Genomic DNA, 19,188 nt, shown 5'->3' with positions numbered 1-19,188 from the left:
GTCCAACATTTTCGCGCGTTAAACTTGGCTGTTTTAAACAAAAGCAATAAAAGTTTTATGGTGATGAGAATTAATTTAATCTCAGAGCTAGTTTTAATATTTAGAAATCGTCCAAAAACAGGAAAAATTTTTTCTCTCGGCTAAAAATTAAAGCAGAATTGGAAAGGAAAAAACAAAGGATGAGAACATTTCCATATTCAAGACCAATTCTTTGTCCTTGATATTTTAATAACGTTTTGAACGGTATGACAAGAGCCGGGTCACAAAAACTAATGAAGTCCGCCAGTCAAGCGAATGATCAAACCCAAATTAAACAGATTAAAGTCGAAAAGTCAACGAGAAATGGAAAATTGGACAGGCATACAGTTTGATTGTTGAGACATCGGAATGTAGGGTTATAAAGTAGTGACAGATTTGAATAGCGTGTTATTGCACAATTTATGTAAATATAAAACGAAAAATATATAAAAGTTTTCACCGGCTCCGACTGAGTATCAATGCCATACCATTGTGATTTATGACTTGGCAGCCTTATTATCTGAACTGCTATACGATGCATAAGTGTCTCTGAAAAGTGAACTTTTCTCGCGTTTTACTGAGTCCATTTTGTCACAATTCCGCTATGAAGACTCAAGTGGGAAATTTTCATTGGAGATTTGGCTTATCTGAAGTTCTTTGACACAGCGAAACGAAAACAGACTTGCGGTGGGAAAGGAAATTATCAAAAATTATCAACTTGTATAAACTACCGACCAGTGAGAAGCCATATATTTGACAAACAGCATTCCTGTGTGAAATCTGGGTTCTTAGTGATTATTTTACTGATTAAAAATCACTTTTCCAGATCTCACTGTCAAGAGGCCTTAATTTAGAAGTCAGTGGATTAGAAAGAATTTTTCATATGCAATCGAATACAACAACCAGATGGTCGCCCTTTCTAGCAACCTTGCTGAGACGTATTTTGTTTTTCACAGTGGAAGCAAATTAGATAATTCCAATTGCTTGCATTTCGTGTTAAAAAGAAGAATAAGACAGTAGATTTACCTCTAGCGCGGGTGCATGCCGAGGAAAGTACTGTCCTCGCGTCGGTGTTTTTCAATTCTAAACAATGAGTGAATTTTGTGCCAACTTGAAGTTTATAAGGCTAAAATAACCGGTAAATCAGAAACATAGATGTAAGCCTTGAAATACAGTCTTACATAATATATTAATGGCGTTAACAAAAACCATGATTGAAAATTGTCAACGCGAAACATTGTTTGGTCACTCAACTTCAATGGTTTCACAACGACCCGAGTAATACTTTTCAAAAATATAATTTTTGTCGCTTTTTGTCTTGGGACAAGGTTTTTGGTTTACTTTTAAATTATAAATAACGAGCAATTGTTGTTCAAAACAACTCTCTCCTGCGAACAACAAAAGAATTTATATTTGTTCAAGTATGAACCACTTTCGCGCGAGAATGCCGAGAGGTGATACTGCTTGAAGACGCGAGGATGTTCAAATCATGTTTGCAGTTCGCGTTCGGAACTTTCTCTTTGTCTATCGACACAATTCGAATCGAGCTCTGCTCGCCAAAAATATCCCACAGTTTAAGAAAAACCCAGGCATTTCACAGAAAAGTTAAATAAAATCAATTTATTTTCTCAGCTGGGGTTCATTCCTCTATAAACAAAGATAAGTTCGCGGTCAAATCTGTAATTTTCTAACTCGAAATAGTCGAAAACTGAAAGCGATCCCGCCGTAAATTTATTCATTTTTGAAGATAAGAGATGTGCTATCGGCAACCAAAACCGTAGCATTGATCGAGGGACAATTAATATAAACGGACGTGTACAAAAAATCACATTGCAACAATATCTAAAACATTACCAATTACAGATTACAACTCCACGTTTCCTTATTGACTGTGTTGTCCTCAATTCCTGTAAGTGATATACGAGCGTTTGAACAAAATGCATTTAAGAACATACGCAACTATTATTTCGTAACAAAAGCACTTCGTTTCTGATTCAGCCTGCTGTAAGATTCGGTTATTTAAAAACTGGAAGTAAACAATTCGAGTTTTAATGAAAGTGTGGGGTGATTCTTAAGTCACAACTTTTTCTCAAACCAATCACAGCGCGGTATTTCGAGTGAAAAGCGAGAATGGAGAAGTAAAAATATTCATAGAATTGAAAAACGTAGTTTTAATTTGAACAAGAAAACAACATGCTGTCTTCGGACGTGCTGAATTAAAGGCTAAACTAAATCACCAACATTTCATCTTTAATGCAAAAGAATACACGACAAAATAAAAATCAGTCGCCTCACGAAATTTTTAAAAAATTTAGTAGATCGCCACATCACTTATATTTAAATCCTAGGCGCCGCCTGAATGTCTTGTGTCAAATATAAACATGAGAACTACTTTTAATCGACACTGCTATTACAGCTCTGTGAACTTATTCATTTCCAGCCAGAAGTCTTGAACAAAATTCTTTATTGGTACACAGTGTTTGTTAAAAATCATTTCTCACTCCCGACAGGAAACTATTTTTATTTCCATATTAAAATTTTCCATCGCAGCTCCGAAGTGATATGATATGGTTTTGCTGCAAGTAGCTTCGCATATTTCACCAGGAATACTTATATTTCATGATTAGTTTTGAAGTTCCCAAACTACATGCTTTTGATTCTGTTCAGTATCCTATAAGCCTTCACAAATTATTTTGACGTTACCTCAAATTTCGCGTGAATCCCTTTCAATCAACATTGTTTTACACAACATGTCAGCGTTATCATTGTATCGCTATAGATCTGTTCTGTTTTTCTCTTTCCTCCATCGTGTTCAATCACAAACCACATGTAAACCCAAAGACACTTTCTTAAGGGTTTGGAATCTGAAAATGTTTTGCCACTGCCTAAAATTCCTTACAAATATTACCTCCGCGAACTTCTATCATAACAGCAATCAGGTCAGCTCCCTTCCAAGAATCGATCGAAATTTCAGCTCAAGTAATTTTAAGTTTCTGGCATTTTAAGGTTTGGAAAAGGACTTACATTACATGCTGGACTGGTAGGGGGAAAAAAACCGCTTAATTCAGTCGAAATATTCAGAACTTTCGTATACGAGCCAAGAATTTCTGGCTCGTACTATTTTCACCTAGGGCAACCGAAGAATAAAATAAGAATTGGACCACTTAGCTGTCCGCAAAGAATTGCATTATTTTAGCTATCTGTCTATCTACTCGCTTTTCGTTTTCACAGCAGAACTGCTTTGCTTTAATTCATGTACAAACTATTTTTTTTTGCTCATCGTTCTTTGGCCGAAGCACTGTGCTTCCTTTTGTGCAGCATATCAATTATAAATTAGTGAATTTTATATATAAAAAAAATGAATTCATCCATCTCTCGAAGTCAAGGCATCGAATCCTTGGATTGTTCAGGAGTTTGTTTTGCTGCACTCCTTCCAAACAGCATTGTAGAGATCCTTGTCTTTTTGTTTCACCCTGCTAACAGCAGGTCGCTAGCAATTTATCTTTACATCACGAAATACCGAGAGGAAAAATCTCACGGCATGGCACAATTGGCGTTTCCGAGGTGTTGCTGGTAAGCGCGAATTGCTACGCAAATCGCCTGCTCGCATGGTCGTAGGTCTTTGGGGATTCAGCTCTCGGTGATCTTCTCTCTCTCTGCTCCTTCTTGGACGCAGTCCTGTTATCTGGAAGTTGTGGTGACTCCCAATCCTGCCCCAAAAACCTCCAAATTAAATAGCTATAAAGAGGGAAGGCTTTTTTAGTCACACCCCCGTTTCAAATCGTATAGTAGCATCGGGATAGTCGACTAAAGGCATCGAATTGGAGACGACAGCCGTGTTGGCTTTGTTCTTATGCCCTTTGTTGAGATTGGATGGAATACTGTCCAGTGAAGTTAACATTTCCATCTCAATCCCTGTCGACTCGGGGCCGTTCATTCCATTATGATCAACCGTCCCATACTTTCGTTCCTGTTCTTGTTCTTCTTTCTCCCTTTGGATTCGTTCTTGCTCTTTGCGGTCCTTCTCTTTCTTGCTGGCCTCAGCCGCCCTCTGTTCGTTCTCTCGGTGGTAGAAGTAGTTAAAATTCGACACTATAACAGGCACCGGAAGCGCGATGGTCAGCACGCCGGAAATGGCGCATAGTGACCCTACGATCTTTCCCCATACAGTGATGGGTCTCATGTCCCCATAACCAACCGTCGTCATTGTGACTACGGCCCACCAAAATGCATCGGGAATGCTCCTAAAATGCGTCCCCGTCTCGCCTCCTTCCGCGTAATACACCGCCGAGCTGAACAAGATGACGCCGATGAGAAGAAAGAAAATTAAAAGCCCTAGCTCGCGCAAACTTGCGCGCAATGTGTGTCCTAGAATTTGTAGTCCTCTGGAATGTCGCGATAATTTAAAAATCCGGAATACGCGCACCAGACGGATCACCCTCAACACCCCGAAACTGGACGCCTTCGTGTCCTGCATCGGTAGCGTTATGTAGTAAGGTAAAATAGCAACAATATCGATGAGGTTCAGAAACGATCGTACAAAAACCAACTTCTGAGGCGACGAGATTAGCCTCATCAAGTATTCAAACGTAAACCATATTATACACGCTGTCTCCAACGAAAACCACGGCTGTTTTCGTTTTTCTCCGTCGTCTTCCTTCCTAAACTGAGGGAGGGTCTCGACGCAGAATGTCACTATTGAAAGCGTAATCACAACAACTGAAAATATGGCAATGATACGTGCTCCTAAAGACGTGTCGGGAAATTCAAACAATTGCCAGATCTTCCTCTGTAGTTTATTTTCGGGTAAAATGGGTTTTTCCTCCTCAATGTAACCCTCTTCCTGCTCTACTTTGTGTAAAATGTCCTCGCCGAGCTCGTAAAATCGAATCTCGTCAGCAAACACGTCCATAGGAACATTCGCTGGTCGTAATAGTTTCCCTCCGGATTGATAGTAGAACAGAATCGCGTCGAAAGCAGGCCGATTGCGATCGAAGAAGTACTCACTCCGACCTGAATCGTAGTACTTACTTCTCTTGGCTGCATTCCCTAGCAAGGTCTCCGGGTATTGTTCTAGCGTTTGAGCGTGTGTTTCAAATTTCAAGCCACTAACGTTGATAACAAACCTGTCGGCACTCGCTTCTTGCGTCGCCATAATCTGAGGCTTGATGCCGGACAGGGTGATGGAGCCTGTCTGTGGGTCGCGGTAGACCGTGGTAGCGTTTGTGCTGTTGCTTCCGCACACATAGTTCGAAGAGTTCTGCCTTTCAGGAGTCGCTGTCATGGAGGACATCCCTGATAAAGCGTCTAACTCCAATTTACGATCTGTTAAATACGGCGAACCTAGAGCCCGGATGCGAGGAGAAACACTTGATTAATAATTGACATGAAGTACTAACCAAAAGGGGATTTCTGCGAGCGCGGTGCCGTCGAAAGTAGCGATACCGCGACATTTTCACGGGCGAGAAAAATCCTTGAAATAAGCGACGAGAAAATTTAAAATTCGAGAAGATGTCCCGCTTCTAAAACTGAAAGGGCCCGATTCTCATAAATTATTGATTCCTTTTAGATCTAAACTTGTAATTTATTAATTCACTGAATAAATTATCACGTCTTCAATAAACAGGAAATGTAAATAAGGGATGTAAACACACTAGAACTTGAAATGTTTCCCGTGTTATTAGCAGTCAGTTGATGCGTTCAGCTCGATCCACAAGCAGCTTTTGTCCTCTAAACAACACAGAGTCAATTTTCGAAAGCGAATTTGGCGCTCTCTTCTCCGAGTGAAATGTAAATTTCCTTGGCGCGCTGAAACACGGGCAGATGTTTTATACTAAGACTAGGCTGTACTCGCGAGCGGTATGTTATACGCTCTACTCGCGAATCGCCCTCTTAAAACAACGCACAATCGCTCTAGCACAATACAACTTACTTGGGTGGCTCACGTTATGAAAGAGAATTCTGATGCCATCTGACAGAGGCTGTAGCAGTAGATACAGTGCACGTACACGACGCCAGATAACACTGTTAAATGTTACTCGAGTTGACACCTCAGAACATAGAGTCAAGAAACATATTGCCATAAATACCGCTATGCAGCCACAACGTTCATCGCAATTTCTCCAAAGTCATTGTTATCGTGTCCAAAGGCGATTTCTCTTAACACGTGGTCACATTTAGGCCAAAAAATACTAATCTTCGCCAGCCCTCTTTGAACTTCTCGTTTTCTCCGCGAAATTCTCGACGCGGCACTGGGTCGAAGCGATCTATTCACGAAGAAAGGAATTTGCAGTCAAGCAAATTCGATTGTTATGGCAGTTACGAGTGCGGCTTGTAATTTCTCGCCGAATTATCGCGCCGTTAAACGGTGTGATGTTATCGATCGGCCGTGCATTCTTTTGAACCAAGCAGAAGATGTCGGAACGGCGAAGCAATTACAAATGTCGCTCCCAGGTTGTTGGGCACGCGCGATTGAAATTTGAACTACACAAGACAGAGCTAGAAATTTACATAGTAACACCATTGATGGAAACCTGCTGTTTCCAAAAACACACCCGTCTATCTCCCTGTCAGGATAGCTCTCGAAGCCGATATGTGCTTGGACACGGTCCACTTCGTCTTCAAAAATATTTAAAATCGTTGCAGCGAAAAGTAAATTTTCTTTTCTCGGAAGATTTTATTGTGATAGCGGGAAAAAATAAAAAAAATAAAAAACAAATATGCAAAACTTCATCTCGCATAAACGTTTATACATAAATATGACAGCTATCGTTAACAAACGCCAACTCGGCATTAAGCTAAAGCTAAAAAAGCCTCCTGAAAAATTAGCTCAACGAAGAGAAGTGGTTTTATTATACGGTATTGACCTACTGACTTTTTAAATGTTCTACACACCGACGAAAAACTTTGGAAACAACAGAAAACAACTCTCTGGTGTTTAACAGTTCAATTAGATCTAAAATGGAACAAATTCGCTACCTGGCAACAATATTTAGTTAGCAGAAAACGCAAAAGTTGCGTGTCGTTGTTTTGACTAGTTGTTGATACCTGAAGGGTCGAGTTTCATTTACAATACTAATTCGTTAACAAGCTGGAAAGATTTTTCGAGAAAATGTTCGCAATCAAACTGGTCTGATGTGTCAAAATAGTCCTTCGTTTCTCTCTGTGGCACAAGCACGAGAAAGAAATTAAAAAGAAGTCACCTTATTTCGCGTGTCAGATTTTGTGTACGTATATTGGTTGTTTGTTGTTTAGTTTGGGTTGTTTGTTCGTTTTATTTGTGCCATTTGCCCGGATAATATTTCACCCTAACCTACCCCCGAGGGTCCGTCAATGGTTGTGGTTTTGGTTGCTTGTTGCTGTAATTTTTACCTGCTAATGAGAGACCACTGGAATTATGGCTCATGCAAGAGTTATGAGATGAAAGCGCTCGTTGAGTGTAAACAACCACAATGGCTGCTGTTTCGCGCTCGCCAAAGAACCAGGCGTGGTGTTTCAGGATTCCGGCTATTTAGTAATAATTTTGACGTTTAATGGAATGCCATTCTCTGGCCTGAACAGAGCCTAGTTCGGTAATTTGTGGCGAAAAACCCAGCTTGTCATGATAAATACTGAATACAAATTGCTTTTCGTTTACAACAAACCCACGCGGCTGTCGCGTTTTTTTTTTTTTTTCTCCTTCATTCTTTTACTCTATTTTTTTATGTTTTTTTTTTTCTTTCAGCGGGGAAGATTCGCTGAGAATGACCGAATAAATTAGACCACCCGCGGAAATGAAAGGCAAGATCATTTTCTTAGTAAAACAAATCTGTGAGAAAAGTGCCAGATGAGGGTCAAATTAAAACAAGCAGTTGATGCGTTTGTGCTATCAAAATACTCCCCGGTAGGCCCATTGCCAACGCTTTGGGTTATCGCAGCTTATTTCGTTGCTGTCTGGTGAAGGTCATATTATACAAATCTCAAAGCCGAGCGATAAAAATATGAAAAAAACATTTCGCGTGACGCGAAAGCGAAGATTAGAAATTCAGCCCTTGGTTGACACTGACCGTCTGTGAAAGCGACTCACGATGAAGCCAACAAAATGTCAGTGTCATTTCGCCAAAACTGGGTAATTACACAATTTCGGTCTTGTTGGGGAACATTCAAGACAATTGCCGTGGCTTTTGGAACACTCCGTCCTAGACAAAACCTCATTATCAAGCTGACGGTTTGATCATTGGTTTTCGATTGAAGCCGAAGAACCGATGGAATTTTGCCGCCACGTGGGCGTTTATTTTTCTTTGCCGGGAAGCTGTAAAAAAGAAAGAAAAACACGCAAAAATGGCATCTAGAAAGACATTTGTTTTTCATGCTCTTAATGTAAGTCACGACGACTCTTGCAATAAAATTGTTCATGACATAAATCATCAAAAACAACCCACTTGAGGGATCAAATTCGATTTTCTCCTTCATAAAGACAACCTTTAACAGAAAGATGGCGGGCATGAAAAAAGTGTCAACCGGGGCATTGCTTTGATTTAATACGAAATTCTCAAAATCAACGGTACAAAAACATATAATACATCAGTTAGGGGAAGTTACATTTCCAGCTTCAAGAGAGATGGTTTTCAGTTTTGTATCGGTTTCTCTTGCGAAAAGAACTGGTTTTTGTCTCGATTACAATGTTTCGGTTTGCATGGACGAATACTGTATAATCCATTTCGGCCTTCTGATATAGCGGAGAATATGGATGAAAATTCTCACAACGCAACTTGCTGACCCGATGCGGCTGTCAATAATTCGAACAACAGGCGAAAAGTAAAGGTGATTAGAAAAAGCCAAGATGCGGTAAAAACTGAATTACGTCTTAAAAAATCAGCAGAAAAGGTCTCGCTGAAAGGCTTACCTCTTGCTGGCGCGGAGACTATTCCCGACATAAGGCTCGTCCTTGAGCAGGTCACCGCAACAGATAAGCTTGTCGAGTACTTAACTTATAAACTCGCCTCCGTGAATCTGATTTTTGAATGGCATTGAATTTAACGATGTGAAAAATATATGTTAAGGCTCCCTGCAGAGACTCAACTTTTGCCTATGACCATAAACTTTACATGAAAAAAGATAGCTCTACTGTATGGACTATGGCCCATTGTAGCGAAAGGAATCCACGAGCGAAAATATAATTGACGGATTCACGTGCCTTTCCCTTCCATATTCCCTTTGCAACTACCGCCTTTTAGTCTGTTAATCGTACCTAAGCCGGGAAGATTACACTGCAATAACTAGAACAAAAGTACGAAAGTTTTAATCGACTTTTAGTAGTTTTTTAAAGCCGTTATTTGAATTTTTGCTGAGTTCTATACAAATTGCACGTGAAAAAAATAAAAACGAAACTCGAGAGTTGAATTTCTATCAGTACTGTGTCTGTTTACCTAAGAATTTTAAGCGCTGGTATTTCAGGCGAACCTGATTCTATATATCGAGCAGAAATTATGAACTCCTTCAACCATAGCGTGCTTGATTAACCGCTTGTTCTCACCATTGGCTCGTACAGTATGTGGAAATCAGCCGGAATCCTAAGCCAATTTTCCTTCCGCAGCAGTTGCACATTACTTGAAGCTATACCTGTGGGTCTTTAGCAACAATTTGTGGCTTGGCGCCCTTCTAAGACAAAAATCCTTACTGCTGGGAAGGTATTTTAATTTTAAATTTTCTAAATTCTCTATAAGGTCTTGTTAGGGGAGCTCTTAAGGTTCCAAGCGCGCTCATATATATGTGGCCTGGGTTGTAGTGAATCGCTACCGTGCGTATAAGAGCTATTTTAGTTTTGGTAATTACTAAAGTGCCATAATTGTCAGGCATAGAAAAGGGGTGATTTTTACGGACGAGGGTGAGACGAAATCTGACTAAGCTACCTGAACATGCACCAAATTAGCAAAGAAAGTAAAAATCAAATAGTTCGTCTCTGGCAGAAGAAGACTAACCGAGTCGGGGTCACTTTTTAATTTTAACTTTTCTCTGGTTTCTATTCCGCCATTTCAATATGCAGCTTCTCTGAAAATCTTGACAAACACATCAGCAGAAAATTCCTTCATAAATCGCGTTGCATCGCAATTTTGCATGGTAATTAGGCCTGCGCGGTCCGAAGATAGTAAAATGAATAAACTGGGTATTTTTATCGAAATTTAACGAATTGTACACAACTCTTAAAAGTTAACCACCTTTTCTACGCCAGTGTTATGAAACCGCAAGAAACCAATATCGTCTTGAATTTTCTTTTTGTTAATTCAATCTAAGAACTGTTCTGTTCTGATTAAAATTACCAATGTAACTAATTTAACGATTGATGAAATATAGCTTCGAATTAATCTCTACTAATTTCTCTTAGTCATCCTGAATTCCGAGAGAGAAAACATGTTATACTCCTCTTGAATTTAGCTTCACTTTTCACTAACAAACACCTGATGTTTTACGCCAAGATTGGTTTCAGGCATTTCATTATATTTTCGTTCTTATTTCTTCTTTTTGTGGTAAGCCATCTTAATTCGTTTAACCTGTTAGTGGGCATAGGCACCGTTGACAAGCATAATTGAATAATACAACTAATAAATTGTTCATTAAAACGTTAGGGCATTGAGAAGTTAAGAGACTCTTTTCGTGGTTAAAAAGCGGTTACAAATCCCGAATTATCTAGGTCATAACAAGGTGTGGCTTAGAGCAAAGTAAAGAATCCGGCGACTTGTAAATGATCAGCACTGGACATGAAACAAATTTGCAATTTCAATATTATGATCAAAAATATACACTTTTCTCTCATAGCATGCATGCACTCCTCAGATTTCGAAAATTCAATTGCCAGATAGCATGCAATTATGCAACATGTAGACAGGAATTGCCTACACGAAGACTGATTATTTTACAAGTATGTTAATTTAGGAAACCTTCTCTGTCATTCGAAATAGTAATAAACGTCTTCGTCAATTATTTGTGTAATTCACGATCTATCAATGCCAATCAGGTAATAAAACATTAAAAAAGATATGTATATAGAAATTGTTCTTTAACTTTAGCACTTGCCCTTTCAATGGTTCTGTTTATCACACAGATGACACAGTAATGGTTTTAGCTACTATCATTGTCGACAAAATATGCGTTGATACCTCAAATTTAATTTCTGTTTCAAAATGACAGACATCGAATATCTGAAAGGGCAAACATGTTGACAGTACAACTCAAGTAACGCTCGGTTTCTATAGAATCACTGGAGGTTTAGAAGAAAAACCTAATTCTGTGCGATTTCGTGGGAATGCAGAAATTCGACAACAAAATGTAATCAAATCATTTCACGAATCGCCAGAGCCAACGAATTAAACCCAAGAGACCATGCTATCACAAAGAAACGGCTTCGGGTTGCTTCACCCGACCGAAATGCTCGTTTTACATTATAGTACACCTTACAAGCGTCTATTGCAAAGTAAAATAACAAATTAAAGTGAATAATTACGATCTGTGCACTTTTATGCTGAACGTGAGACATAATGACTGTGATTTTTCTAGAATTCTATTTTTGGGATTGAAAAGACGTTGTTTCTAGAAAATTAGACAGTGAAAAAATAGATATCGAAAAAATTGTTTGGCATATCCTAGCGACATCGGCGCAAAGGTCTACTACAGTTTGTCATCGCTTATATAACACAGACACGAAGCTTCAGGGTGGACTGCGAAAAAAACCCAGATATTCCTAGATAGCTATTATAGTTATTATAAAACAGCAACAGGAAAAAGTTTACACCAGCCATGACCGAATAATAGTTGACGTCTTGGACGTGGGAGAGCCAGAGACACACAAAGAAAATTGACATTTTTAATTAATTCAAATGAAAAGTCAACTCAGCTCAACTGATGAATAGATTCCTTGATCCTTGGAACGTCTCCAAGGCGTTCGACCCGCCATAGACTGAATATTTTATATCTGCTCCTGGGCCAGAGTATGAGAAATGATTCCTGTTCTTAAGATCTAGCGCGTTTAATATCAAGCAACCCTAGGGATTTGTAGAGTGTTCATATGTAACAGAGAGCGCGAAGGTATGCGCGGTCGCTCGGTCCGTACTAAATCAATCCGAGTGCTACTGCAAAAACATTTTACAATACGATTAGGGATAAAAATAGCGCAATATTTTTATTTTGTCATCGCATATCGAGTGTATGGCGCTTGATCCAGCGGATAGCGTTATCTACATTTTGAAAAACCAGCGCCAGGGCTGTAAGACAGGCATAGAAGTCCACAATGGTTTAGCGCAAAAATCCAAAAGCCACTTATATTTTTCGCTGCCTCGAAGTATGTAAGAGTTTGAATGGAAAATGCGCAAGATGCGTGTTAAGAAAACGTTACTAAAAGAACAGTGGTAAACCGAATTGCGAACTTATAAAGTAGATAGATATCAACTTTGAACCCTCTATGCATACTTCTCTTTTTAGTAACTGTCTTTTCAGTAACTGTCTTAGCACGCAGTCTGTGTTCCTGCTGTAGAAGTTTCCTGGCGTATTCGCCCAGTAGAGTGCATTGCGGCAGCGACGGGTGCATTACGCAACGATTCTGCGTGAATTCTCGGCTTGTAATCGCCTTTAGTAGCCTCTAAGTGTCTGGTTTATAGTTGGAAAGAAGTGACTATTTTTTCTCACGCGTCTCTCAAACTAACCAAACCGGAAAACACCTTAAACAGGCTAATTTTGCTCAGACTTCCATTCGAACTTAGTAAGCAACATTGCGTTTAATAAATCATCGATAGTTGATGACCCTCAGTTCAGTTGCATTTTGCTCAACAGCAATCAAACTTATTACAATCACTAATTTTCAGAATAATACAGACTCATTACCAGTCTTCACCTCAGTTTCGAAATACGCTTGAGTCTGTGTGCTGCACATAGTGTTTTTGTTGCTACAACAGATATTCGGTCGCTCACCTGTGCTGTTGTCGTTGTGGCTTTTTGGGTATAGATGCCTCAACCTGCCTCCCGAATCTGACAACAAACAAAGCAAAGAAACGTCAGCAATTAATTTAGGTACACTTCAAATTTATTTAAGGTTAGTTTTCATTGATCTCCGGTGATAGCTTAGACAGTTCCTTGATCTAAGAACCAGCATCAAACCTGTTTAGAACAATTTGCCATTTTCTTGAAAAGCGAACGTAAGAATAGATCGCAGACTGACGAGCATTCAATACGAGTTCGAATTTACCTAGTAGTTTTAAGCGATCAGACAAAAACGATCCATTACATGTAAACCTACCTGCTATTATTTTATAGTATGGATTCATCTGTGAGGCTTTTTAACTAAAATTATACGAACTCGGAGTAATGGAAAAGACTTGATAGCCACTCTGAGTATGAGCTCTCCTCGGTCAGCGGTTGCTGGCCAGGTAACCTGGTGACTGACGAACCCGTGGATCTGGAGATCTCGTATAACTAGTTTGGCAAAACACGGGCGTAGCGTGCATTTTACCTGAAGTACGCACTAAAGAGAAATTTACTCGAGCGCCCAAGGAAGCGTGTAGTAATTTACTAATAGTAATAGTAATTTGGATGATGTGTTCCCGGCATTATTAGGGTGGCGTAAACTCTGTTATCGAGATTAGAGAAGGAATATATCATGATATAAAAGGCATTGGATGATATGACACTAGATTATCTACGATCAAGATTTGTTTATCGCGACAAAGCGAGTGCTTATCGCTGAAGGAATACTGAAAACAAATTAGTTCTTCCACAACCTCGCACTGATTATCTGAAGAGAAGTTTTTTGTACAGTGCAGCTCAGTTCCGGAACAACTTACCTATAGAACTAAGACAAGCAACTTCGTTAAATGAGTTCAAGACTAAACTAAGTCGCCACATTTTACTGACTACATTTTTTCTCCACTGCCTGCACGAAAAGCAGTTTATTTTTTTGGATTTGTGGTTAGGAAGATAGATAGCTATAGTTGATTATCATAAATAAACTGATGGAGATACCGTGTAGAAATAAAATTATCGTATCATATCGTGCCTTTGAGGAGGTGGGGGGCGAGGGAGGGGCGGTTGGGGGCATGCCCCTCGTGTGAAACTTTTATTTTTAGGCGCGCGGAAATGCAATCTCTTACGTTTCCCAGAGAACAGTTTCATAAATCAAAACATAGAAAATTGTTGAGTATTTTAGTATCTTATGATTGTAGGTTTATAGAAGTGACCAGCTCACAACGTCAAAGACGTCTCCCAGTCAGACAGGCAAATTCAGAACTGAACTACACTGTCGATCTCTATATGCTTATGTATGTGAAGAATTTGCCAGGGACGACAAAATCTCCTCGCTCATAGTGCTGCAAAAACAGGTTTTCAATCTCTTCATGCCTCTAACAAAATGTTGAGCATGACAGGTTGACCCAGGCTACGAAATACGAAAGCTTTTAGAATTCCCCCGACCCCTTTCAAGATCGTCCATGCCTGATGGCCGGTCATCAAACCCACCTTTTTCGTTGGTTTATTGGTCTTTGGTCGTTCGCAAGGGACATCAACAAGCGTTTTCTCTGAAAATCTTTTATTGAAAACTTGTTTCTATCAAAAAGGCAATAAACAAAATTTGTGCGTGTAACATGACGTAGTCTTTTGATGTCAACACGACGTAACAGCTCTTGCGGAAGCCTTACAAGTGCTTTCAATAGAAATTGTTGAAGGTTAACTAGCCGGTCTTGTTTCTAACGTGCCACTCAAGCTACGGAGACAAAACATGGCGGCTCACGAAAAAACATTGATTTACTACTTCGGTGCAAGTGAATTTATGAAAGATTATATATTTGAACTGGGGAGAAAGATGTGAAGACATGATTGGTCATTCCAATTTTTACACACAACTTAAGCAGTTGTAAAATTTAAGCCTGAAAAAAATTCAGGCTTGAACGGTAGTCGAACCCATGACCTCTGCGATACCGGTGCAGTGCCCTACCAACTGAGTTATCAAGCCAACTGGGATCTGTTCGCGTTGTGAGTTCGTAATATACCCGTAATATACCCGAATTTTTTTTCAGGCTTTACTTTCACAAATGCTAAGGTTGTGTGAATAACTGCATTGATCAATCATGTCTTCAAAGTACTTCACTGTAAACTACAGTAAGCTACTGCGCAACCTTGCTGCGCACGATTTTCTTGTCATTCAATCGGAAAACTACAATCGTTTACATTTGCTGCAGTTTTGTCAATTATAATGGGAACAATGTTAACTTTTTATTGTCTTGTAATTGCAGTTGTCGGCAAATTATTTTGAGTCCCGACGTAACAGCTCGGTGCTCCAGTCATCAAATACCTTTCAATTACTTTTGTGCGGTTGGCACTGAAATACAAATCTGAATCTAACTGAACATATTGAAGTTAATTATAAATATGTATGTCTTTGATTGATTCTTAATTAAGTGTTTAAGATAAACAAAAGCTTAAACGAAAAGTGATGAAATTGTACTCACGGGCCGGATAGACATGAGTAGAAACCTCTGAAAATGCTATTAACACTGACAAGTTTAATTGTTAAAGACAACGTTTATAGCAACTGAGGAGTGAACTTAGATAGGTAGGTGGGGAAGAGCTTCGTTACACAAGTCAATGCCAAACAAAATTTTCGATGTTATTACAAACAGAAGCTTGTTTACACTTCGTTTTGGGAAAAAAAAATTCAAATCGATTACAATTTTTTTAAAAAAAGAAAGTGGAATCACACGATACCCTGGCCGCGGTAACAAATTAGCAATCCCAATCGTACCTTATCGCGAGTTTGGTCGAGCCCTGGTTCGTAGAGGCTCGTTTTCCGAAACAGTGGCTGATAATCTAGCCTGTGGCGAGAAACGGTCGAGACGGCCGAAATACTCATGGCGAGAACGAAAGATGTGATTAGGTATTTACCGTACAACCAACGTACAACCTGATAAGACCTGATGAACAGGCCATATTAGGTTAGTGACTTGATATCGCAGAATATCATGATAGAGATGCGGTCTCTCATTGGTCAATTGCGAATCTGAGTACGATGAAAGAAAAAATAAATCCTTAATTGAGCAGGAAGATTATGATATTGCGAGTCCGCAAATAACAACATTTAGCGTGTGGTTCAGTGCTTTATTACAAGGTAATTACATCCAGTTTGGATCGAAACATACATTAGCTTATCATTTGCGGAGAAAATAAAACCACTTGTATCTCAATCTTTTATTGACACCTACGAATCTTACGCCATGTTTGATCGAAGCAAAGATATCTACTCCTGCGATTTAACATTCCTGAGTCAAGTTCTTATCCTGATAATGTCTCTCAAGATATAAAACGTACTGGATCCGATAAAATATTTATTTTAGTAAGTTTTGAAGACCATTCAATGACCTTGTTCAGGTAAACATGACATACCAAGAAAACTTGTAGTTTTACATAATTGATGTTCCGTGGCTCTGTGAAAAAAGAGCGCCGAATCTTTATCTGTTTACAACCCTTCCGGATTGTTTTTATTACTTCTTAAATCACACGGCCTATGAACGAAAAACCATCTTGGTAAAGTTACTGTGGCAAATTTGAGCCTGCGGTTCCTTTTTACATTAACGAGAAAAAAAAAATACGAGAGGCGGAAATCTGAGCTCGAGGAATAAGTAAAATTATGAACCCTGAACTGCATTTAGTGAGGGTAGAATACCACTAACAGTAATTTGGGTTTAAGTATCTTTCCATTTACCATCGACAACAAAAGTGTAAACATTTAATTATTAACGCGCGTCTCTCGACCAAATTAAGGGGGCTACCATCTCTGAATTCCCTCGGGCCGGAAGCAAACTGAAATCTGCTAGTAGATTTTCCTAAAATTATTTTATGACTACCCAACTACTTTTTACGAAGATAATCTACATTAAACCGGCGATTCGCATTTTCGTTTTCTTTTTAATCGTCGCCAGCACGATTTTAATTAGGCACACTACAAAAGCGTTTTTAAGTGCATCTTTTTTATCAATTAGCTTTTAAAATCATTCTGCATAAAATGATCTTACAAGACCATCTGTCAGGTGTATGAGTTTCCTGACATGCAATACATTTTTGTTGTGGTGGTATATCAGAACAGGTTTTGTTTTGAGATCTCATATCTCTGTTTTCATGTCAACATTCAATGATATTCACAAGCTGGGCGATAAGCCCGTGTTCTTTAGCTAACAGATGTCGATGATTTCTTAAGAAACGCCGGTTCTAACATGCGAGGTAAACAAATTTTGCAAGACTCCTCGCTGCTATATATAGACTAACTGAGTATACTACCTATTCATTAATTCAAAAGAGGCTGATCGCGTCTGTAGCGTTAAGAGAAGAGGCTTTCAAGTAAAACAGCGTGAAAATCTCTCCATTAAGTTTCACATACACACCCTACCTGTCACATCGCCGGTGGGTTGCGGAGTGTGTGCTAATGATGCATACATGACGTGTTTAGTTAGTCTTCACTTGCTGAGAAATCTTCCAGAACGAAATCCGTGGAAAAACTGGCGAGCTGGGCTGATCACTTCATATCATCGCGCGAGGACGAAAACCTACAGCACTTTAGAAGCATGCTTGTCGTCGTTATGTTATGTCTCATTTTGCCTCAAGCCCCGATCTCAGTTCTTCCTGCCTTAAGCGAGGAGCGGATTCATTTGTTAATTGCGTTCATGTGACCTCACAGTTTCGCTTCTAATGGACATCAGAGCCAGTTACATACATGCTTAGGCCGACAAACCCTTTCAACGTAACAGAGCGATTGGCGCAAAATAAATTGGTTTAGCACTTTTTAATTATTGATGGTGATAAATGGGATGATTATGCCAAATAACTGTCCAACAGGTGCCGGAAGTTACTCTGAGTGCTTACGTCCGGTGTGCACCTTTCAAGGAGTTCTGGGATTTGGTAGCTCGAGTGCGTAATTTATCAAGATTGTTTTGAATTTATTCACTTGAATCGGTCGGTTAACATCGGATAACGAGCTGATGATGAATTATACAACTTAGTTATCTGTTACTGAACCAGCGTGTAATTCATGTTGGGAAAATATTGGTCGAGTACCTTTTTCAAGTTTATGGACGAGCCGCAGGTGACGTCCAAAAGAATAACACCAACATTTCCCAATACGGACCGAACCTACTTAAAGTCTATTAATTTATTATAATGGCTCTTTGAAAACTGTGCTGATAAATTAAGTAATGATCTACATAAGAACTGTAGCATTTTCTATTGTTCTGCGACAATGTGCTTTCCCCACATTGAAACTGTTTTGTTTTCATACGGAGAATGTATCAACCAATGAAAAGCAGGTTTATGAAATAAAATGTATTTAAACTCTATTTTGAAAGGTAGTTTCCTTTGTGTTAAAACATTCAACCAATCACAACAGTCGTAAACAAAGACAATAAAAGCTTCCAATTTTCCAATGTTCCCCACATAGGATTACTATGGTATTTAGACTCAGAAGAGGTTTAGTTGAAAGGAAGATAGTTGATCAATTACGCATAAATATATATACAGCTACCTGAAGTTTTGCTAGAGTTAGTTGATTGAGCCAATCAGAAGTATGATATAACAATAGCAAAGTTGCGCAAAAGTTAGCACCTTTTTGCATTTCTTGCCGCGTGGTACTATTCTTCTTATATAGAGCGTTACTTAATGCGTCCCAGTCCATCATGCACGGCAAGCGCGCCGCGCACGGAAAGATAAAAATTTCGCTTTTAAGAACGTTTTCATGAAAGTTACAATAAAATTGTCCTTCAAACATGAAGGACGTTTTGGAATTGCAATTCACCAAAAGAATTTCGTAAGCGGTCCAACAGCGTAATATCGCAAGGAGCCAATCAGAATTTACTTTTCATTGTGGGCCAGTTCGCCACTTAAAAATATGACTTGTTAGCATAAATCTAATAGCGGTCTATCGCGGATGCCGTTCTCTGATTGGTTACGCTACTCACTATCTATTCTGTGAAAGATAGCGAGTAGCGTAGCAGTGTGCCCTTGTTAACAAAATGACGGCCGCTTCTTAGCGTTTTCGAAGTGTCTATGAAGAGGATTTAGATAAAGTTTTGAACGAGTAGTAGATTTATACCAAAACAATTAGATTATTCGCTCTCGATTCCTATGCGCGATAGTTGACTCGGGCTGTGCATTCGGCCTCGTCAACTA

The 19,188-nt window shown here is 39.2% G+C and overlaps 1 protein-coding gene across 3 annotated transcripts; it reads right to left on the bottom strand.

Annotated features, from left to right (window-relative positions):
* Positions 1 to 2,465: 2,465 nt before the first annotated feature.
* On the bottom strand, positions 2,466 to 17,744 carry LOC110044542 (potassium voltage-gated channel subfamily A member 1-like). Of its 3 annotated transcripts, none has more exons than XM_020750100.2 (3): positions 17,417 to 17,744; positions 12,958 to 13,014; positions 2,466 to 5,361 (listed from the first exon to the last, which is right to left on the bottom strand). In XM_020750100.2, the coding sequence occupies exons 1-3, from the start codon at positions 17,463 to 17,465 to the stop codon at positions 3,782 to 3,784; spliced, it is 1,686 nt and encodes a 561-aa protein (XP_020605759.2). In that variant the 5' UTR covers positions 17,466 to 17,744; the 3' UTR covers positions 2,466 to 3,781. The 3 variants fall into 3 exon arrangements, with proteins under 3 accessions (XP_020605759.2, XP_089145877.1, XP_020605758.2); XM_089289751.1 differs by lacking the exon at positions 17,417 to 17,744 and adding an exon at positions 13,283 to 13,363; XM_020750099.2 differs by lacking the exons at positions 12,958 to 13,014; positions 17,417 to 17,744 and adding an exon at positions 5,951 to 6,773.
* Between the last annotated feature and the right edge of the window lie 1,444 nt (positions 17,745 to 19,188).

The sequence above is a fragment of the Orbicella faveolata genome, unplaced genomic scaffold, assembly GCF_042242905.1.
Source record: "Orbicella faveolata isolate gen_17 unplaced genomic scaffold, um_ofav_v1 contig_2, whole genome shotgun sequence".
NCBI lineage: Eukaryota > Metazoa > Cnidaria > Anthozoa > Scleractinia > Merulinidae > Orbicella > Orbicella faveolata.
The sequence above is the reverse complement of the archived record's forward strand: the minus strand, read 5'-3'. Positions and strand labels throughout refer to the sequence as shown.